At 45.8% G+C, this 22,500-nt stretch overlaps 1 protein-coding gene across 1 annotated transcript in view; it reads left to right on the forward strand.

Moving 5' to 3' along the window:
- The window catches only part of bltp3b (bridge-like lipid transfer protein family member 3B), a 47,661-nt gene that overhangs the window by 1,061 nt on the left and 24,100 nt on the right, over nt 1-22,500 (forward strand). The window contains exons 2-7 of the mRNA XM_076296679.1: nt 10,083-10,245; nt 17,646-17,684; nt 18,136-18,227; nt 18,630-18,819; nt 19,240-19,380; nt 20,607-20,777. Of these exons, the coding sequence (XP_076152794.1) occupies nt 10,083-10,245; nt 17,646-17,684; nt 18,136-18,227; nt 18,630-18,819; nt 19,240-19,380; nt 20,607-20,777 (796 nt within the window). The remainder of the gene's footprint in view (nt 1-10,082; nt 10,246-17,645; nt 17,685-18,135; nt 18,228-18,629; nt 18,820-19,239; nt 19,381-20,606; nt 20,778-22,500) is intronic.

Below are 22,500 nucleotides of genomic sequence, written 5' to 3' on the forward strand. Positions count from 1 at the left end.
AAGAGAGTACCCTTAAAGTTTAATTCTGTTGTCGAACTAGTCAACGTCAGCTTCTGTACGTTAGGTGGTTCAGTGTGCGGTGATTCAGCCAAAGGTAAAAGCACTAGCACCCCTGTTTTCCCCATGACGTCAGTGCTGTTGTCTCTGTGCGTGCCCCAATGAAGTGATTGCATATTAGGGACTAGAAATCGCCATGCCTTCCTAAGCTGGAAACTCCACCTGACATGCTACGTCAAGGCGGTTTTAACACCTTCTCTCTCTCCCTCACTCACTCCACACAAACACACACGACCTCACCCTCTTGTTCTCTGCATCACTTTGAGGTAGCCTAAGCCATCTCTGCTAAAGAGCCGTGTGCATGATCAATAACAACCTTGTCTTTTGGGATGGAGAGCAGTCCATGGCAATGTTGTTCCCATTGTTTACGGTAGTGCCACCTCTGCAATTCTGCATTATTTATTGCTTTTGTACACCAGAGGAAAGGTGATTGCAAATGCCCTAATTTTATTTTGAATGGCTGTGGATGTAGCCATCAGACGGAAATGCTGAATTGCAGAACATCATTTGGCACCTCGACTAAACAACAAATCTCAGTAATTTGTCACCTACTTATGGTTTTAGTCAGTGAGTGACTGACTGAATAGAGAAACTTGTAGGAAAGGTTAGCATGTAGGGCAAACCACAGGTGAAACACATGGAATCTGTTTGCAGTGCACAATGACAAATGGTGATTGTTGTGATAAGGTGTCAGTCAGTTAAGCAGCATGAATACCTGAGTCGATCTAGTGCGTTTTGCTTTGTGACTCATTGATCAGTCAGCATATCTACCATCAGTGGGTGTGTTTGTGTGTGCGGTTTAACATGTACTTTCCAAGTTTACTGCACCGAGTGCCACAGTTTTGCACAACCACCACCACCACTTACAAGCAAAAAAGGTGTCGTGTCATCCATGAAAAGAGGGAAAAAAGAACAAAGGGGTTTGGACTGTGGAAAAGACTGGGAAAACAGGCTAGCGGAGACTCCCATCGACCCCTAATGGAGGTCCCCAGTGAATCCCACGTGTAGCTCTGTTAAGCGCCCACCAGCTGGGCCTCAGGTTGGGGCCTAGTGGGGAAGCCTCGCTTAGTCACAACCACCTCTCCATGCCTCAGGAGAGGGACAACGTCATCCATTGTTTATTCCTCAACAGTAATCATTGTTGAAGGTAGCAACACAATGTAGAGAATAAGGTTTTTCTTCTAGCATCGTGGCTGCATTTGAGGCTGTGTCAACATCAAGAGATTGCAGATTTTTGGTAGATTAATATTTTTCTTTGAACAGATCATTCAAATGACTCTAGACTGAGATATCACATTATGCACACATGCCTGCATGGTCTATCCGTGTCTTTTTGCTATTGTGGAGAACAGGGACAATGCTGCCTTATAAATATTTTGAGAAATTATGTTTGTGATCAAAACATGGAGTTGTATGTGGTGTTGGGTGTAACCTATTACCTAGTTTCAGGTAGCACTCAGACATGTTGTAAGAAAGACGTGATGTAAGAAAGGCTCTGGATGTCTGTGAGGCTTGTTACTGCTGGTAGACCTAATGCCGATCAGCAAAAAATACTCCTGTGCTGACATATTTGGAAAAATCTCCGCATGAGCATGGAAATTCATAAGCGAAGTGCCTGCAGATTGGCCTGGATTCTAAGGGAACAAAACCACACACACACACACACACACACACACACACACGGCGGTATTGTTTGTATACACACCCACAGCTAGAAAGGCTAGCAGCTTTAGCTGTGGGTGTGCTGGCATTTTAGCAGCTGGGCTAAGACGATGAGCGATGATGTTAGGCCTCTCCAGTCAAGTAGCATTCTTTGAGGTCAAAGCACATTAGTGTTAACATTAGTGTTATCCAGCTCCTTGCCATGCTATGCCCAATGCAAACCACCATAGACAGCACCCACCCAGGCACACACACACCATGTAAGGTGAGATGACCGCTTTTCATTTTGCTCTCAGTGGAGCTGTCCTTCTGGTCTCCTCCGCTGCCCCGTTTGTCAGTATTATCAATAACTCTTGTCTGTTCCCATTACTGTGTGCGCGTGTGTGCGTGTGTGTGTGTGTGTGTGCGTGTGTGTGTGTGCGCGTGTGTGCGTGTGTGTGTGTGTGTGTGCGTGTGTGTGTGTGCGCGTGTGTGTGTGTGTGTGTGTTTATGCGTGTGTGTGCGTGGTGTGTATTTATGCACTTTATGGATCGCTTGGAGCTGGTGTGTGTTGGGGTTCTCAGGCATTCGGTCTTTGAATAAAGCCCGGGCAATGCGGTGACATGCCGATCGAAACACTGTAACCTGACGTACTGCGTGGGCAGAATGAGTGCACATTAGAATGCTGTCGAGTGGTTATGGGTGGCAGAGAGGGACACTAGTCTTAGTGGGTGCTGAAGGATCTACTTAAAACCCTTATCAAGTTAAAGCATGTCACATGTTGTTCAAGCATCAGTTCAGATTGCTGTAAATGAAATGTGTAATCTCTAAGCTGTTCTCTGTAGATCAGAGGAGGCTGTTTCTGATCAATTTATTGGTTTGTCTGTGTTAGAAAGCCCCCCCCCAACCTGATATTCTTGCTCTATAGCCTATCTGTCTCTGTTAGTTTGTTCAGTTTTCTGAAAGCCTGTCTGTGCCTGTCCTTCATAAGAGGTGGATGGATGTCAGACTCACTTGAAGCATTCTGACAGTGAGGCATTAATACTGCATGAATGTGTTGGTGAAGACTTTGACATTTTACTGGAAGTGTGTGCGTGTGTGTGTGTGCGTGTGTGTGTGTGTGTGTGTGTGTGTGTGTGTGTGCGCATACGTGTGTGAGTTTGGACTTAATGGTCCCTTATTGGAAAGACAGAGGGATCCTTTAGCCTAATTGGCCTCAGGGTGGCTAAAGCTGTTCTGTTTGTCAGTTGCTAGACAGTCTTTCACTGTGGAGACAGCAACACTCTTCCCGTGTGCCATTGTGTTGTGAAATCACTGGTTTCAATGCTGGGACTTCTGGGTTCTTCTGTTTCCACGTAGTTTCTTCCCAGTAGCTTCCTGAAGGGGAAGGGAATTCTGATGCAGATTCCGCACTGCGACTCTGGAATGTGAGGAAAATTCCGGCTCTGACCTCAGTCCTCTGCTCCATGTCATTGTGTGCTCTGAAGTGTGCTATCTGGATCGACACATAGTGTGAGGATGAGGGTGTGTCGAGACACTTGGCTCTTTGTCTTCCCTTAGGCGCTGTTGCTCTCACACACTCTTTCTCATTGCATTCTCATTGCATGTTTGTTTGTTTGTTTGTTGTTTGTCTGAATGGTTAGATGTACACAGTCTTTTTAGCTGGCTGGGAATGTGAGGTAAATAGCGAGTCTTAGAGACGAGGCAAAGCGGTGGGTTCAACCAGAACTAAGCCAATTGGACTTCCTTGGTTTATATACTTAGGCTTAATGCTTAGTAGTTACAGGCCTACTCATTTTACACAGTAATTTAGCATACTTTCCTTCACAGGAGAATGCCACATTTCTGGGTAACTTTATTTTTGCATGACCAAGCCTTTTTAATGTGCATGGATCACTGTTATTGCATCCTTGCTGGTTTCAGGTTACAGGACAAATGGGGTAAAATGGGGTCAGTGCACCTTATTGCCTCTTTTAAACTGGTTATTACATTCCAGAGGAAAAACTGAGCTTTCAATAAAGAGAAGTGGATGGTGAAGTTCATTGGGTTTTGTAATAGCATTACACTGTACTCTCCTCTCCTGTGTGTGCGCGTCTGTGTCTGTGTGTGTGTGTGTGTGTGTGTGTGTGTGTGTGTGTGTGTGTGTGTGTGTGTGTGTGTGTGTGTGTGTGTGTGTGTGTGTGTGTGTGTGTGTGTGTGTGTGTGTGTGTGTGTGTGTGTGTGTGTGTGTGTGTGTGTGTGTGTGTGTGTGTGTGTGTGTGTGTGTGTGTGTGTGTGGGTGTGTGTGCGTGCGTGCGTGCCGACTCATTGCCACAGAACTGTTGTGTGAATGGTGGAAGATGGCTCTCTGTTGCAGACAACATCCGCCATAGGCAAGAGATGAAAAAGACTTATTAGGCAATGGCTCTTTCTGAGTGGAAAAAAAGGCTATTCATACTTGGAAGGCAAGAGTGTTTGCTGTTAGGCTAATCTTTGCTTTAGTTTGCTGTTGTAGCCATAAATTGAATTAACCAAGCTCTCTTAAAACCATGCAACTATCAGCTGTTTGTCTAGTTCAGTTCCTCCGCTGGAAAACGGTGTTTTATTGCACTCTCATGGGCTACGGGCATCGCCTCCTCTCCTCCGCCTGAGTCAGAGGCTCAGCCATAATGGCAAATTAGAACTTGGAGGAACGTTCCTAATAGAAGCTCATCAATGTTCTGTCACCCTCTATCCTCGGGGCTTCTAAGTCCACGTGGTTGAAAAATCATTCATCAAAAATTCATTCATCAAAAGAATTAATTAATTTGATCAGGACTCGACATTAATGGTTACCCTTGGCTACCAAATTATTAAAAGTGGCAACCAAAACCTCATGCCTGGTTGCCAAGATGGCACCCACTTTTAACCACTTCTAAAAGTTAACTTTGAGTCCTGAATTTGATCCATCAAATGTAATGCGTCACCGTGACTTGATGACTTTTTTCTGACTTGTCAAAGTCAGTTCAGTTTTGGCCTATTATTTCCTGTCAGAACAGTATGCAGTCAGACTCTGTGATAAGGTTATGTACTTGACAGGCTGCCCTTGGATACGCCTCACGTCACCCCCCCCCCACCCCCCCCCCCACCCCCACCCCCCACACACACACACCTCTCCATTTAGGCGTTCCCTGGGTAGGTGTTTGCAGGGGGGGGGTTTGTGGGAGCGTGCCCTGCCTGCGTGTCCCGTCTCTGGGATGCAGGGCTGGGAGTGTTGCCTTGGCCTTGCCGGGGTCTGATGGAGGGCTGACACTCGATAGCGGCAGCAAGTGTGTGGGGATAAATATTTAACAGCCCAGGGCTGGTGACGTGACTGTGGAGTCTGGCCATGTGTGTGTCCGTATATGGCTGTGTCTGCATAATGTGTGTGTGTGTACATCATCTACATCGTGTGTGTGTGTGTGTAGCCTCATTCAGAGACCTCTGCTGTACGTCACACTGTGTTTGTGGAGAGGTTGGCACTCTGTGCTCTTCAATAATTCAGACAGGAACCTTCAATGGTCTCTCTCTCTCTCTCTCTTTCTCTTTGGGTTTCCATCACCTACCCTCCCTCTATTGTATCATCTCTATCCCTCTACCTTCTCTCTCTCTATCACTCCTTTTCTCCCCATCATTCTCTGTGTCTCTCTTTCTCTCTCTCTCTCAGGGGTGTCCTGTTTCGCTCTTGATCTAAATGTGTCTGTTTCTTTCATTACATGCACCCTGTCACTTCTCCATTCTTTGTCTCTCATTTCCCCACCCCCTTATTTCCCTATATGTTGTTGCTGTTGTTAAAGGGGAAGAGAAAGAGACGGTCCAAAGACAACCTATGGAATGGTTGTGTGAGAGAGAGAGAGGTAGAGAGAGAGGTAGAGAGAGAGGTAGAGACAGAGAGAGAGACAGAGAGAGAGACAGAGAGAGAGAGAGAGAGAGAGAGAGAGAGAGAGAGAGAGAGAGAGAGACAGAGAGAGAGACAGAGAGAGAGACAGAGAGAGAGAGACAGAGAGAGAGAGACAGAGAGAGAGAGACAGGGGCAAGAACAGCAGTGAGTTTCTAGATGGCAGAACTCTGTCCTCCTCTGACATCATGTTTTCCTCTGGAGTGTCTGACTGAATGGGAGGAGGATCCTCTGGCTGCCGGCGTATGCTGCTGTGGACTGGACTCCCTCCCCAACTGCTCATTCACTGTGTGTCTGTGACGTGGCTCTCTTTTGCTCTCTTTTGGCCTCAGTCTCTCTCTCTCTCTCTCTCTCTCTCTCTCTCTCTCTCTCTCTCATTCTCTCTCTCTCTCTCTCTCCTGTCATTTGATCACCCTGCCACGACTTGTTTGACCACGTTTGTTGTAGCCTGTGTAGCAGCAGAAGGCATGTTAAATAACATGAGCCATGTCGTTGTTTATGTATTATGTAGGCCCATAGACATGGTTTTGTGGCATTTTGCACACTGATGAGTAGGCTGGAATGGAGCTCTCTCTCTCTCTCTCTCTCTCTCTTCCTCCCTCTCTCTCTCTCTCTGCATCTCCTATTCAATTATTTTGCTTAAATGTAGTGCCATAGTCATATTTGCATGGTGTGTATGGATGGAACGTATCTACCTGTGTGTGTGTGTGTTAAGCTTTGATCTTCTAATTGCCCCCTTGTATTTCAGGCGGCTGGCTCATTTCTGCTAAGTGTGAGATTACGGAGTAAACAAGATTAGCTGGGTTGCCAGTGTCTCGGGGAGAGACAGACAGGGAGAGAGAGAAACACACATCACTAGTAGTGGCACAGTCAGTGAGGCAGTGCGCTTTGCTTAACCATTGTCAATGTGTTGTATTGTATATTGCCTGTATATATATCACCGGTGCTATCGACAGGAAACAAATTCCCTGTGTGTACTAACTTTAATACATTTGTTTCTGATGTGTAGTTTGCTTATTTTTGTTCTGAAGAAGGCCTTAGGGCCAAATCGTCATCAGTAAAATAACATAGGCTACATATGGCACCAGAGTGCGCAACACCTTTTTATTATTCCTAGAGTACCCCTTACCACCTATTAGACTCAGTGCAGCTTAATGCATATTTGCACTGAGGTGGCATATTACTTGCCCCATAGTAATGACTGTTGCTGAGTTGCTGTACTCAGAGACGTTAGGGAAACAAAGCCATGACCTTGGCTGCGCTCTCTAATGGCAGGCTGGTTTACAGTCAACAGCTTATTAGTGTAGACTGGCCCATTCAGCAGATGCGGATGTCAGTGGTGGACTAAATCTATGTCAACATAAATTACTCGTATGAAGCAATGGCGTGCTGACTTCAGCCAATAATGGAAAAAAAAGGAGTTTATAGCCCTTTGCTGGATCACTTGGGGTCAGGGACAGTCTTCTCTGTTCGGCCAAATGACTGGATGACTGGCCAAATGACTGGATGTTGACAAGCCTGCATTATCCTCAGGATCTGAGACATACCCTGATATTGGAGATATCTCCAATATCAACCTTTAGACCTCCAGCAAAGTCCAGTAATGGGATGCGTGATGTCTTACCACAACTACCAGTGTCCTTGCAAACAGTGGAGGCTTCCAGCCCTGAGACACACAGGGTGTGTTCTATGTGTTGCAGAACTGCTGCGGCTTAGTTGAGGTGTGTGTGTGTGTGTGTGTGTGTGTGTGTGTGTGTGTGTGTGTGTGTGTGTGTGTGTGTGTGTGTGTGTGTGTGTGTGTGTGTGTGTGTGTGTGTGTGTGTGTGTGTGTGTGTGTGTGTGTGTGTGTGTGTGTGTGTGTGTGTGTGTGTGTGTTCACTCACACTGTGAAAGTTTCTTCTGCCGGCATGCGGCAACTGCCCCCCCTATATCTTTCTCTACGTTGAACTTGAACCGTTTACTGCTCTCCTTACACACTCTAGGAAAAGTCGACTCCACTTCTTTCTCTTCACGCTTATCTTCATGGTTACTCACCAGCGCCGCCCTGAATGTAGCGCTGTGGTTCTTAGATCCACTGGGCCTATCTATGAGTCATCTCCATTAATTACCACATTTATTACATTTCAGACTTTTCTCCCCCAGTTCAATTTGAGACACTTCAAGAGTGGCAAGCCTCCTGCCTTGCCTGGCTAATGTGTAGTCAGGAGCGGGCCTTTATTTGATGGATTATCAGACGCTTTATACTTCAATTGCCTTCTATTGCACACTGAGGGCGTTTGTTTTATGAGTTTCTGTCCTCTGTGCTTGTGTCAGAGACATCGTTGCGTAGCTTTCAACAGAGACTGCAGTGAGAAATACTGCAGTCGTGGAAATACGAAAATGGGCGTGAATGTGGGAAGCTTTTATAATTCTCCTCCCATTTAACTACTTTCATTTACTGAATGCCAGGTGTGTGGGCCTAACTACTTCCGATGGTCCTTGTGCACCACCAAAAATGTGTGAAACTAAACATTAGTAGCCGCAGGTAGCCTTTATAATGTCCATAAAATACATAGCCTAGATTCAACTCACTCACAGTCATTAAATTGCTCTCAGACAGACAGGTGCATACATGACCTACATTAGGCGTACACAGGCGGGTTTTTTTTTCACAGGCCATTTTGCCCAACTGAAAGGCCAACTAACCCAAACCCATACACTTTACACATTTGACCTACATTTGAGAATGGAGAATCTGCTACCAGCATCAGCGCTGTCCTTGTTCCTTTTCGCTTCTGAGAATGTGTGGGAGACTCAGGTAGCCTGTCTATGATTCTGGACAGTCCCACTGGCTTGTCTGTCTTGGCAGCATACGGACTGTCTGCCAACACATGTTCTTATGGAAATTCCCCAAGTGAGGCCAATCTCTTGAGCGTAGATAAGTTCCGACTCTCTCGTGCAGTGGCGGCCATATTCGACTGTAAACCACTATTGGAACGGAATTCATCCTCTTGCTTACATTATCATCTGATAACTTACCTGTACATTTGCCACACGCCCACACAGACACTGTGTGTGTGGGAGAGACCATCTGTATTTGGTCGGGAAACATTAGTGATGGTGCTCGTTTCCGTAAAAAGATAAATTACTTAAGAGAATTCGTTTTTGTGAGAATTTGTTTACTTCATGTAGAGCAAATTCATTAAGAGAATTTGTTTACTTCATTTTTACTTCTTAATGCAAATTAAAGGGCTGTTCACAACAGGAACAATAACTATGAAGATAACTAGTCAAAGAAACAGAATCAGTAACTGTACAGAAGCATAATGTTTCCTTTATATATGTTTTGTGCATTTTTGAGTTTGAAAGCTCTTCGTATCTGTGATGTAGCCTAGCTAGGAAAGTGATGTATGAGAGCCTTTGTGCTTTGTGTGTGAACGGTAGGGGAAATTAGTGTGCTTATCTGACCCGTGCAAAGCACAGATTGTAGGGCAGGGGGGGGGAGCAGCCCAACATGTAGCCTCAAAGGCTAATGACCTTTCAGGAATCCAGCAGGTAAACCATTAACTCCACAGTCAAATACAGGCCATGAAGAGAAAGACGGGGCCATGGACGAGGATGGGGGAGTGTATGAGCTTTGGACGATTGGCAGATACTGCCTCCACATAGCCAGGCACTTGAACATTGCACTGACTTGGTACCTCTCACACATGCACATTCACACAGATGAATGCACAAAGTACTGGGGTTTGTGAGTGAGTATTTGAGATCTGGCTAATGGCGATACTTCCCTCTAAACACACATAGATCAGCTTGCACACACACACACACACACACACACACACACACACACACACGCACACATACGCACACATGCACACACATATTTACACAACTCCCTGAAATCGATAGGTTGATAGCACACATACTGGATGGTTTAAAGCCTTTGGCCAATATGAAGATACACTCAAACGTGCAGTTACATCCACTCATATTTGTGCACTACATTTTGTCTTTCCCCTCCGAGACCAATATCCACAGATTCTTTCACCCACAAACACACACAGCCGCACACATTTGTTATTTTTATATGTCCAAAGACCAACTCTTGCGTCAGTTGTGTGTCAGGGTGGGATGGAATGACCTGGTAGCTCACACCACCTGTAGGACACAGAAACACTGGTTATGCAAGGGAGCTCCCCTTGCTGTGTTAAGTTAACTTTCATGATGATGTGCTCATAATATGTAGACAGATATGCATGCAAGGAAACACTTCTCCCTCTCCTCTCTTTGCCAGGGTACATCTTTTACCTTCTCTCTCTCTCTCTCTCTCTCTCTCTCTCTCTCTCTCTCTCTCTCTCTCTCTCTCTCTCTCTCTCTCTCTCTCTCTCTCTCTCTCTCTGTCTGCCGCCTCTTTCTGATCTTTCCTTTATCTTTCTCTTGCTCCCTCAATCTCAGTACCCCAGCCACCACTCCCATCATTTATCTCTCGGTCTCCCTCTGTCTGCAGGTTTGCCAAGAACCTGTCCCCGGATAAGATCAATCTGAGCACGCTCAAAGGGGAGGGTCAGCTGACCAACCTGGAGCTAGATGAGGAGGTGCTGCAGAACATGCTGGACCTGCCCACCTGGCTGGCCATCAACAAGGTCTTCTGCAACAAGGCCGCCATACGGGTAAGCACTCCTGCTCCTCCTCCTCTTTCTCCACCTTCTTCAAATCCTCCTCCTCCTCCTCTCCTCCCCTTTCTCCTCATCCTTCTCCTCCTCCTACTCTCCTCCCCTTTCTCCTCATCCTTCTCCTCCTCCTCCTCTCCTCCCCTTTCTCCTCATCCTTCTCCTCCTCCTCTTCCTTCTCCTCTCCTCCTTCTCCTCTCCTCCCTTTCTCCTCCTTATCAGCTTTCTCGTTTTCCACCTCCCCCTCCTTCTCCTCTTTCTCTCCCCCCCCACTCCTCTTCTTTCTCCTTTCTCTATCTGTTTCTCCTCCTCTTCCCCTCACCTCCTCCTCCTCTCCCTCCTCCTCCTGCTCCTGCACCTCTAGCATCTCTAGAAGAGGCTTTGTCATCAATAGACGTCTTATCCGTGTTGGTTGCTGGCCTGCTCAATTGTGACCATCATCATTAGTGTCCTCATATTGGTCATCGTTATTATTATCGCCTTCATGATGATAAATGCCCACCAGGGCTGTTGCCACAATCCTCATAGCAGATTGTTAATTTACAATCGTTATCATAAGTATGAGTGAGTGTGAGTGTAAAAGCTTGTATCACCCTCTTCACCATCACAGGGTTCATTGCCTAGCTATGCAGGATTAAATGTATAGTACTAATACTTATTATTAAAAAGCTATTTTCACTATAGCAATGACCACGCCTCTCTTTTCTTTCTTTAATCATGCCGACCCTTTAAAACAGTCCCATTAAACCAATTTTGAACCTTATTGAAGAAATGATCTGGGACCAATTTGCCATTTTGGAGAGCCATACACAGGGCTTATAGTGTTCAGGCACCGTGCCTGAATTCAGGCGTGAGCTGGTATGCTTAAGGTTTGAAAATAGGCAATTAGACTACAGTATATATGAAGTCCTCATAAATGTCCATATAACACCATATCATTTCATAAGTAGGCGTGCAGAATTTCTAACAATCTCCATGAATTCGTTCACTTCCGACAGCAGTCAGTGGTCAGTGCAGAATGCTATGAAAGTATCTCGGAGACGAGGCACAGCCTTGTGCTGCAGCTAAAGTGTATTCACAGACTGCATACATGATGCGCTTGCTTTCCCCATAGCTCTCCTGGACTTTGAGGCTTGGAACACCCACCACTGCAGTGCGTTGTGCTCTCTTAAAGAGTTCAGCAAGCCGCAGTATCAACACCACACACACACACACACACACACACACCATGCCGTGCTGACCATCCTCTGATTCACCAGCTGCCTGGCCTTGCCTTAAGGACAGCACACACTGCAGTGCCTTTACTTGTCTTTCCCTCCCTCCCTCTCTCCTCCACCTCCATCTCTTTCTCTCTGGTGATAGGTATCCTTCATCTGTTTGTCTCATCTCTTCTCTCATCAGGTGTGTGTTCATGAGAAGATGCCTCTCTCATTCCTCATATTATCTTTCTTTCTTTCTCTCTCTCTCTCTCTCTCTCTCTCTCTTCCCCCCCCCCTCTTGGCTGCAGTAGACCAGCCCATCTGTTATGCAGACACCTTTTGAATCAATGTAGTCGATGAGGAGAATGCCTGACTCTAACACACACCCACACACACACACACACACGCATGCATGCATGCAAATCAAGACAGAATGGTTTCGGTAATGAGGTCACTATAACTGTGGGCTGTGTGTGTGTGTGGGCTGTGTGTGTGTGTGTGTGTGTGTGTGTGTGTGTGTGTGTGCGCGCCAGGTTGGTTTGTGCGTTGGAGGTGCCTGGATGTAGGTGTTCTGATTGCTGATTGTGTGTATGTGTCACAGAGTGGGCTGATGGAGAAGGGTGTAGTACATGTGGGGGTGTGTGAGAGAACGAATAGGACGACGGATGGATGGATGGAGGTGTGTGTGTGTGTGTGTGTGTGGGCTTTGAGTTGTGTGAGTATTTACACTTTGGAGAGGAATGGGTCCTTGGCACCCTCCCTCTTCCCCTCTCTCTCTCTCTCTCTCTCTCTCTCTCTCTCTCTCTCTCTCTCCTCTCTCTCTCCTCTCTCTCCAGATATGCCCTGGATGAAGCTCATTATAGTTGCTGTCAGAGTAGCTGCTGATGCTGCAGGAGTTCTGATTTGCTCTAGCACCCTCTCTCTGCCTTCTCCTTTCTCACCTTGCTTCCATTCAACTAATTATTTATTCTTTATTATACACACACACAGAAACTCTCTCCTACACACACACACACACACACACACACACACACACACACACAGACACACATTCACACACACTGAGTTTGTCCTCCTTCCACAGACGCTGATGTCAGCATCGCCCCCGGCCTTCCTCAGAGAAAAACTCTTAGTGACGTAAATGAGCATCACTGGACTCAGCGTGATTGTTTTAACCCAAGTGGCAGTTAGCTGCTGCTTCCTCTCTCTCTCTGCCTCATCCTCCCTCGCTCTCTCTCTCTCTCTCTTGCTCTAGCTCTCTCTCTCATCTCTTTCTTCCCTCTCTCCCCCTCTCTATCTCTTTGTCTCTCTGACATCACTGCACATCCCTCACTCTGACACCTGACCATGATACTGGGCATGTTGCGTAACAGGGGTTCAGTTGAAGGGGTTTGGCTTTCAGAGTCATGGTGTGTGTGTGCGTGTGTGCGCGTGTGCGTCTGTGTGTTTTTGTGTGTGTTTGCGTGTGTGTTTGTGTGCATGCCCACATGTGTGCAGTGTGCGCGTGTGTGTTTGCGTGTTTGTGTGTGTGTTTGCGTGTGTGTTTGTGTGCATGCCCACGTGTATGCATTGTGTGTGTGTGTGTGTGTGTGTGTGTGTGTGTGTGTGTGTGCGCGCGCATGTGCATGTGAAGAGAGGTTGGAGACTGTCACCCTCAGCTGTTTAATTGCCTGTGTGGGTGTGAAAATGTGTCTTGTGCAATCTGTTTATGTGCCTGTTTTGTTGTTGTTGTTGTTGATGTTAATGTGAGAAGAGGTAATGCAATGCAGTGGACGGTCAAGGGAGAGAAACATCTATAGCCAGATAGAGAGAGAGAGAGATGAAGAGAGTGAGAGAGAGATGGGGATGAAGAGAGTGAGAGAGAGGGAGAGAGCTGAACAGAGGGAGAGAGAGGGATGAAGAGAGGGAGAGAGAGGAATGAAGAGAGGGAGAGAGGGGGATGAAGTGAGTGAGAGAGAGATGAAGAGAGTGAGAGAGTGGTGTTATTTGGCGGTGGTCCAGATCAGTCAGCAGCACACACCTCTGCGCCTGTGCAACCTCTCTGGCTGTGTGTCAACTGGACACATTGGACACAGCTAGACCTTCTGCTCTTCATTGCTTTCTGTTTTCTCTACACCTCTCTCTCTCTCTCTCTCTCTCTCTCTCTCTCTCTCTCTCCCTCTCTCCCTCTCTGTCACTGGCTGAGACTTCCTCCTACTCCCACCCTCTTGTCACTTTCTCTCTGAGCATGTCCTCAGGCTCTCTGGCTGTCCAACTTCCTGACCCTGTCTTTCCCTTCCTGCTGCTATGATGCTATGTCTCATCTTGTCCACTCTGTAACTCGCATCCCCTCTTTCGTGTGGCTTTCATACTCTCTCTCCTCCTCTCTCGTCCTCTCTCCCTCCCTCCCCTCGTCTCCCACTCTCTCACTCCTTCTTTGCAGCTTTTTCTCTCTCTCAAATCTCTCTCTTTCTCTCCCTATTTCTCTTTGTAACTGTGCTGTGCCTCTCTTTCTCTTTTTCTCCCCAGCTCTGCCTCTTCCCTTTCCTTTTTTTTCTTTTTCTCTCTCCCTTTCTTTCTCTCCCTCTTTCTCATTCTCTCTCCCTCCCTCAGTCCCTCTTCTCTACCTCCCCCTCTCTCCCTCTCTCTCTCTCTCTAATCTCCCTTGTGTGAAAGGTCATCATGGCCACTCAGCCGTGTCTCATCCAGGGACGTCGCTCTCGCTCCTGCTGTCCGCCCTCCGCCCAGATGCCCCGTCAGCAGTGGGCAGCTCTGAGTCACGGGAGGGAGGGAGGGAGGGAGGGAGAGAGAGAGAGAGAGGGAGAGGGAGAGGGAGAGAAATAGAGAGAGACTGAGAGAGAGGTGAAGAGGAGGTAGCGAGAGGTTGTGAGAGAGGGGGGAAAGGAATGAAGAGGAGGAAGAGAGATTGAGAGAGAGTGGGAGTGGAATGAAGAGAAGGAAGATAGATTGAAGTGGAATGAAGAGAAAGAATAGGGATTGAGAGAGAGGGGAAGAAGGATGGAGAGGAGGAAGAGAGAGAGGGGGAGAAAGACTGAGTGGAGTGGACGGCGCAGGGCACACAGCAGACGACCGCAGGGCAGGGCCAGGGTGTGTCCCTCTGGTCGTCTCTGAGTCACACACTGACAGGCCATCAGGCTCCAACCTGAAGATGCAGCTAAAAAAGCAGTTTCCTCAAGCAGTTGATATGCATTTACTCAACTTAATAATAGTCCTTTTGCCATACAGCAAGTGTGCCACTAACTCTGTGTGACGTCTTGCCTGTGTATGTATAAATGGAGTGTGTGAGTGTACATAAGTAAGGAATGACAACTGCAAAGAAGACACGCAGCGGAGTTGAGTTTCCTCCGCCAAATCCATTAATTCCGTAGAGCGGGACACCTTGAAGGCCGCTATCCCGCTTATCACCCGGTTGCCACTATAGGCAATAGTCATGCCTTTATAGCACGCAAAGGAAACAAGCGGTTCAGTTTAAAAAGAAGCCAACTTGTTTATTGTACTTCTTTCTTTGGTCCTGACAGTGATAATACTGGGTAGTTAGCTTGTTTACAGTTGATTGCATTGTTGTGAAGCCTGCTTCCTTGTTCAGCCGTCGTTTATAAAACTTGTTATGGTTACCATTCAAAATATGGAAAGGTAATTAAAGTTTTTACCAGGCCATAATTCCAAGTAGGTGGTTTAGTGGGAAACCTTGGTAAGCTAACCCAGAGGAAGTTGTAAACCCGATAGAGAATTGCCCAGGGGCTTCAATCTCCAAACTATACAAAGCCAAAAGGCTCTTCTATTTGGAGGTTTACCACTTCCTCAGTGTTAACAGGGTTGCAGGAGTTTTACCTTAATACAACATCTATGAAGCCAATTTGACAGTAAACAAACTTGTAAGGGGGAATCGTTCACCTAGGATAGCCATAGAGCATAACCGTAGCATGTTGCTACTGAGAGAACCAGCAATGCAACTTCAAGAATTGCCGACCCGAAGACACCTGAGTTTTTGCCTGTTGTTAGTCTTTTACCTCCACAACAAAAGCAATGTCATTGTGTACAGGGGGAACAAGCCATGAGAAGTAGGCTATTTACAACGGCAAAGTAAAATATAAATATATCGCGACTCTAGGGGGAGCTCTAGAGTCGCCAACAATACCTGAAACTGCATACTAGTATACCTTTAATAACCACCCCACAAGACAATCATAAAAAAGTATTCCATGTCTCCATGTCGGGGAGTAGAATGAATATGGGAGTGGGAATGACGTATGGATCTAGATATTGCCTTTTCACCTGTAAAGTGGTTTTCTTGATATGTTGTCTTATTTAACACAGGGAATCATAGACTTTTCATCTCTTTGAGGATGTGTTATTGTTGCTGATCAAGAATCTTGTGTAACATTTGTTTCTTATAGGTTGACTATTTGACTATCTTTGCCTGCCCATTTCCTTGTATCTGTATTTCTCCACCCACCACCTGTTCTGTTTGCTGTACCTGACATTCAGGGCAAAACGTAACATTAACCGTGTGTGTGTGTGTGTGTCTGTGTGTGTGTCTGTGTGTGTGTCTGTGTGTGTGTGTGTGTGTGTGTGTGTGTGTGTGTGTGTGTGTGTGTGTGTGTGTGTGTGTGTGTGTGTGTGTGTGTGTGTGTGTGTGTGTGTGTGAGAGAGAGAGAGAGATGCTCAGTGATGACTTTGACTTTTCTCTATTGTGTAAGCATCCTGAAAGCACAGCGTGGTGGTTGTTCATGGTTGCTGGGTTTGCAGACTAGTTTGGAAAGATGCCAGTTTCAGTCCTGTAATATTCCTGTCAGAGATAACTGCTTGTGGCTGGTGGCCAACAGCCAGTAGCTGATATAAACCCATCTTATCACAATCTCAATTCAGGTCAGGTGTTTATGAAACAGACACTCTCTGTTCCCATTTTGGCTTCAAACAATAAAGGAACTCCATCTCTCCTGTGCTGTCTTTCATTTCATGTCTTCCCTTCCCTCATCTCTCTGTGTTCTGTCTTTCTCTCCTGCTCTTCTCTCTCTGTTCCTCTCTTATTTCATGTTCATTCCTCATTCCCATTGTGTGTTTTCTTCCTTCTGAGGCAAAAGTATTCAATGGAGATTGACGACATAATGAGCGTGCTTCCTCATGCTTTCACTGCTGTTTCATCACACACACACACACACACACACGCACACACACGCACGCACACACAAACTCTCTCCTCTCTCTCTCACACACATACGCACACACACGCACGCACACACAAACTCTCTCCTCTCTCTCTCACACACATACACACACACACGCTGTACTGACTCAAGCTCAATATTAATTTTAGTAATTATGGGTGTGGTGAAAATAAATATTTGAGAGATGCTCACACACACACACACACACACACACACACACACAACATCATTCCTTACTCAGCTGTGGGGCTACTGGCTGTGCCCCAAATTTTAATTATCCTCAGCTTGTTCACATATTTCAGGAAGATTTTGTAAGTCTGGCCTGTTTCCCACACAGCTGTCTGTGCTGTGCAAAGTAGAGCGTCTCAGAGGCATGAACATGAAAACCCTTCTGGAGGTTTTGAATGGTCAGTGTGTAATAGCACAGGTGTGACTTGAAGACACGAGTACTAGCACATGGTCTTAGCCTGATGATCATCTGGGGAGGTTTTTGTTGGGGAACTATGATTGAAATGAAATGGCAATACGATAAGACAAACAGCAGTTTAAATTTGGTGATTTGACTGTAAGCATCAAAGAATACAGTGCGTAAGATGTGTCCAGACAGGGTTTTCTAGAGATGTTGTTTGTTGTAGTTTGCAATCTATGTGACCGCTTGTTTGATGGTTTTGTTTTTATCACCTTTTAGTTTCTATTTCACATGTGCACAGGTAAGACACACGTGTAAGGTAACATGATTTACTAGTAAAAATGTGTGGCATTTTGTTGTTCAGAGTTGACTGGGCAAAAGTTATGACTTCTGTTCCTCTGTCATGATATGAGTTGTCATAACTCACAGATGTCAATGTGCAAAACTGTCTGATCTGCATCAGCCACACCATACTTGAGCTAACCAGCTGGTGTCTCGCTCACTCTCTGTCTGTCTGTGTGTGTGTGTGTGAGAGTGTGTGTGTGTGTGTGTGTGTGAGAGCTTGATGTAACTGGGAATTTGTGATAGTTGAATAACACCCTTCCCTCTTCTCTCTCTCCCCAGATCCCATGGACCAAGCTGAAGACGCATCCCATAAGCTTGGTAAGTCTGACTCACATCCCTTGTAGACATTGCAGGACAGAGTATATGTCTATGGGTTTTCGACTTTACTTAGCATATAGACACATGTATGGAATGGAACTCTAAAGAGAACACTAAAGAAATTACACTTCATCAGTGGTGGGAACTTTCACTGGATTCCTTGTTCTGGAATGTTCTACACCAGTTCAGTCACTAGTGATGGTACAGCTCAAAGTTGATTCTGATTGAAACCAGACGGATGAAATCACTGCAGCTGATTACTGGTTTTAGGAGACAACCAAGCCCATTTCTTTCAGAGATATCCCCAGACGTACACCTTCTCATCTGGAAGGGCAGAAATCATGACTGGACCTTGCATTCCAACTACAGTCCTGCACTTAACCTTAGTCAATTCATGTGGAACCAGTCTCGGTACATCAGTGACCTTAGGTGACCTCTCTGTCTTTTGCAGTCGTTGGATAAGGTGGTGATGGAGATGAGCACCTGTGACGAGCCCCGCCCACCAAATGGTCCGTCTCCCATAGCAACAGCATCAGGTCAAAGGTGAGATATTTTCATCGTCTGTCTCTTTCACTTCCCGTCTGTCTACCACACATTCTTTCTCCCTCACACACACACACACACAGTGATCACTTACACTGATCCTCATTTCATTTCTGCAATTTTTTCTGCAAATCTCTCAGTATCCACTATTCTTCCCCATCTTCCTTGTCACACACACACACACACACACACACACACACACACACACACACCCATGCCCTCTGAACTCCTTTCTCTCCTTGGTCCATATGAAGGTTGAAGGTTCAATAAAGAAGTTTTAAACGATAATCTCTCTCCCTTCATGCAGTTTATATGGTCTTTATGGTTTAATAAAGACGTGTTAAACCTCCTACCCTCTCTCTCTCTTTCTCTCTCTCTCTCTCTCTCCCCCGTTCTCTGCAGTGAATATGGCTTTGCGGAGAAGGTGGTGGAGGGCATCTCTCTGTCCATCAACTCCATAGTGATCCGGATCAGTGCCAAGGCCTTCAACGCCTCCTTCGAGCTCTCCCAGCTACAGGTGTACAGCGTCAACACCAGCTGGGCCCAGAGCGACCTGAGATTCACTAGGATACAGGACCCAACCCGCGGGGAGGTACACACACACACACACACACACACACACACACACACACACACACATTCTTCTTCTCAATACTGCTTCGGGTGTTACATCATCTTACCATAGTCAGTGTAATTATGATATAGTTAAATTAAGTGTGCAATGGATTCACATAGGCATGCGGTGCAGAATACAGAAAAATATCGTTATTTATATATGCCATCAACATGGTAATGGTGGTTGGCCTGGAACTACATTTGCTAGTGCGGTATATCCAGGATCAATATACTACTGGTGCAGTGCATGTTATACTGTCCTTTTGACTTTGTGTTTGGTCATTTCCCAACAAGACTGTGAGGTTGTCCGAGAGTTGAAGTGTCTGGAGGAGGTGCGGCTGAGATTGACGTTGCCAGGGTGACGGAGTGTGCGGTCGTATTCTGGGGTGTGTTTCAGATGCTGACCTTTAAGGAGGTGAGCTGGCAGATGATCCGCATCGAGGCGGACGCCATCCAGAGCGGCGAGCACGAGGTCCTGAGCGCGCCCATCAGACTCATCACCAACCAATCGAAGATCCGAGTCACGCTCAAGAGACGGGTGAGCAACACACACACACACACACACACACACACACACACACACACACACGCACACTCACACTGCAATCTAAAAAAGATGATTCAAGAACTATGTGCCCTTCATCACCTGCCAATTTGACATCAGCCACACTCTTGAGAAGTGTAAACAATACACACACACACATACACACACTATATGAACACTCCCACTATCCAGAACTAAGCGCATCAGGTCCAGTCATGCGTATGGTAAAAGATCAGTCACAACAGCACGCACACACTGAGTCACAGTCACAGTCTCATCAGACTCATCACTCTTCTGATTCATCAATCAACCATTGATCTCATCTGAGAAACAAATGACAAAACACAGATACACACACACACACAAACACACACACACAAACACACACCCGCAAACACACACAAACACACCATTCAGTTTTGACAATAGGGACAGACATCATTTATACCCAGTAACACACATACACAGTGACGTTCGCCACATAATTAGTAGTCTGTACTGATTCACACATTCATTGAGCCCAGCTGTCAATAGAGGGTAGTAAAGATCATTGTCTGCTTCTGCACAATAAGCCTTTCCCACATACACACACACACACACACACATAGTCTATTCAGCATAGATGGAAGCATTATCTTCTGTATCCCACAAAGACCCAAAAATAGAGATGATGGGGGTGTCTGTGGTTGGGTGTTTGCATGGTGTTTGGGACTTTGTGTGTGTATGTGTTTGTGTATGTCTGTGTGTGTGTCTGTGTGTGTGTCTGTGTCTGTGACTGTGTGCAAACACAAGAGCTTCAGTCAGTTGTCTCACTCATCTGCGTAGAGTTGTTCTGAATAGCTGTAGGCAAATGCAGTAATTACATTGGACGACGTGATGATAATGAAAATCCTCATTCATTTGGCTTTCCAGCCCGCTGTGACAACAGCATGTTTGCTGTTGTGTTCGTCTGCTTGTTGTTGTTGTGTTCGTGGATGTTGTTGATGTGATTCCTAATCCCTTTTAAGCAGCATTCCTTAGCTCCTTTAGCTCTACGTCTTGAGTTGGGTTCTTAGTTTAAGGATCGATCATCTTCAAGTAGTAGTGTCTGCGTCTCGTACCATAAACAATTTCTGGATGTATAGATGGATGTATGGATTACTGTATATGGAACGGACCAGTAGCCATTGGGTCGTGTTGTGCAATGAGTAAACCTTCCTCCTGATTGGTCATCTCCCCAGGTGAAGGACTGTAACGTGGTGGCCTCGAAGCTGATTCTGATCCTGGACGACCTACTGTGGGTTCTGACGGACTCCCAGCTGAAGGCCATGGTCCAGTACGCCAAGTCCCTGAGTGAAGCCATGGAGAAGTCAACCCAGCAGCGCAAGAGCATGGCCTCAGAGAACTCCGAGGTCTGTCACACACACACACACACACACACACACACACACACACTCACACACTCAAATGTACACGTCATACTCACACACACACACACACACACACACACTCACTCAAATGTACACATGTCCATACTCACACACACACACACACACACACACATATACATACACTCACCCACAGACACACTAAAGGGCCGTTCATACCAGGAAAGATAACTGTAAAGATAACTATAACTTTAAGGATAAAAGCATCCACACTGTCCAACAATAAGCGAAGTCTCTCCTTGTGTTGATGAATGTGATGGCTAAAATTTGATAGGTTCTGATTGGCCGTCAACTTTTTATCGTTCTCAAAAGCTCTCTAAAAGTGATCCCCAACGATATCGTTCTTCATGTCATTATCGTTATAGTTTATGATAGTGTGGACGTCGTCACTCATATTAGCATGAACGATATTTTTTGGTGGTTATCGCTGTAGTTATGGTTCTTGGTGTGAACGGCCCTTAATGCTCTCCCACACCCTCCCTCCTCTGTTTTTCTCTTTCACACACAAGTACACACACAAACACAGGCAGGAAAGGAACGTTCAGAAAAGCTCTCACAGTGTTTCCCACAGAATTCAATTATATTTGTGGTGGTAGGTTTGCATAATTAACTTGAATGCAGCAGTTTTTAACAAATTAGCGCAGCTTGGTTATGATGCTAACCAGATTTAAGCACAATTTAGTACAACCTGGAAAATCATTGTATGGTGGTCAATGTTGATATTGTGGTGGGCCGCCACAAATAAGTCAATGTATGGGAAACACTGTCTCAGATGTACACCCTTTTGCGTGCACGCATAGTCGCATACATTAAGCCGTATACATTATTCTTACCAAATCTGCTGAAGTCCATACTAGTCAGAGTTTGACCTCTGTGCACCTTCCTGTACACAGGTTTACTCACACACGCAGACACACATCTGTATAGACCCTTTCAAGAAAGTTCCATTATCAGCATCATAGTTGGCCCCACAAGACTTCCTTTTTAACATTCCATATGTTATCTTAATGCAGAGGAAGTAGTTTGGGGCACAAATACAATGTTCAAGCATTGTTTTTGTTTACCTTGTTGAAAAATATATAAATATATAAATATAAATATTACCTTCATGGGGAATTCCATGACCTTTCTTTGTTTTTTTTTTTATCTTTCTTTATCTGGATATGGGTTTTGTGTTTTGATAGCCAAGCATTGTCTGCTTTACATAAAGACAGACAGACAGACAGACAGACAGACAGACAGACAGACAGACAGACAGACAGACAGACATGTCTGTCTGTCTGTCTGTCTGTCTGTCTGTCTGTCTGTCTGTCTGTCTGTCTGTCTGACTGACTGACTGACTGACTGACTGACCAACCAGCAGAATACACACACACTCACTAATGTTCCAAATAAGCTCTTCTGAGCTGCTGTATTTCTGTATTTAGGGGTAATGATTTGCACGTGTGTGAGAGAGGTTATATTTGGTCAGTGTGTGTATGTGTGTGTGTGAGCACGTTCAGGTCCTGAGGACTTTATATATGGACACTGTGCCTGCAGTGTGTGCTGCTCTCCCTTGACCTCTTTGTCTCCTCTATGGTGAGAGCTGCGGGCACTTTCTCTCCCTCCCTTCTCTCTCTCTCTCTCTCTCTCTTTCTCCTTTTCCATCTCTCTCTCTCCCCTTTCCCCTTTCTCTCCTTTTCCATCT

Source organism: Alosa pseudoharengus, unplaced genomic scaffold (genome assembly GCF_046254945.1).
Source record: "Alosa pseudoharengus isolate Yale_2024_CS ecotype anadromous, Long Island Sound unplaced genomic scaffold, YU_APseudo_1.1 YU_APseudo_1.1_scf_20, whole genome shotgun sequence".
In the NCBI taxonomy this organism is placed as follows: Eukaryota; Metazoa; Chordata; class Actinopteri; order Clupeiformes; family Clupeidae; genus Alosa; species Alosa pseudoharengus.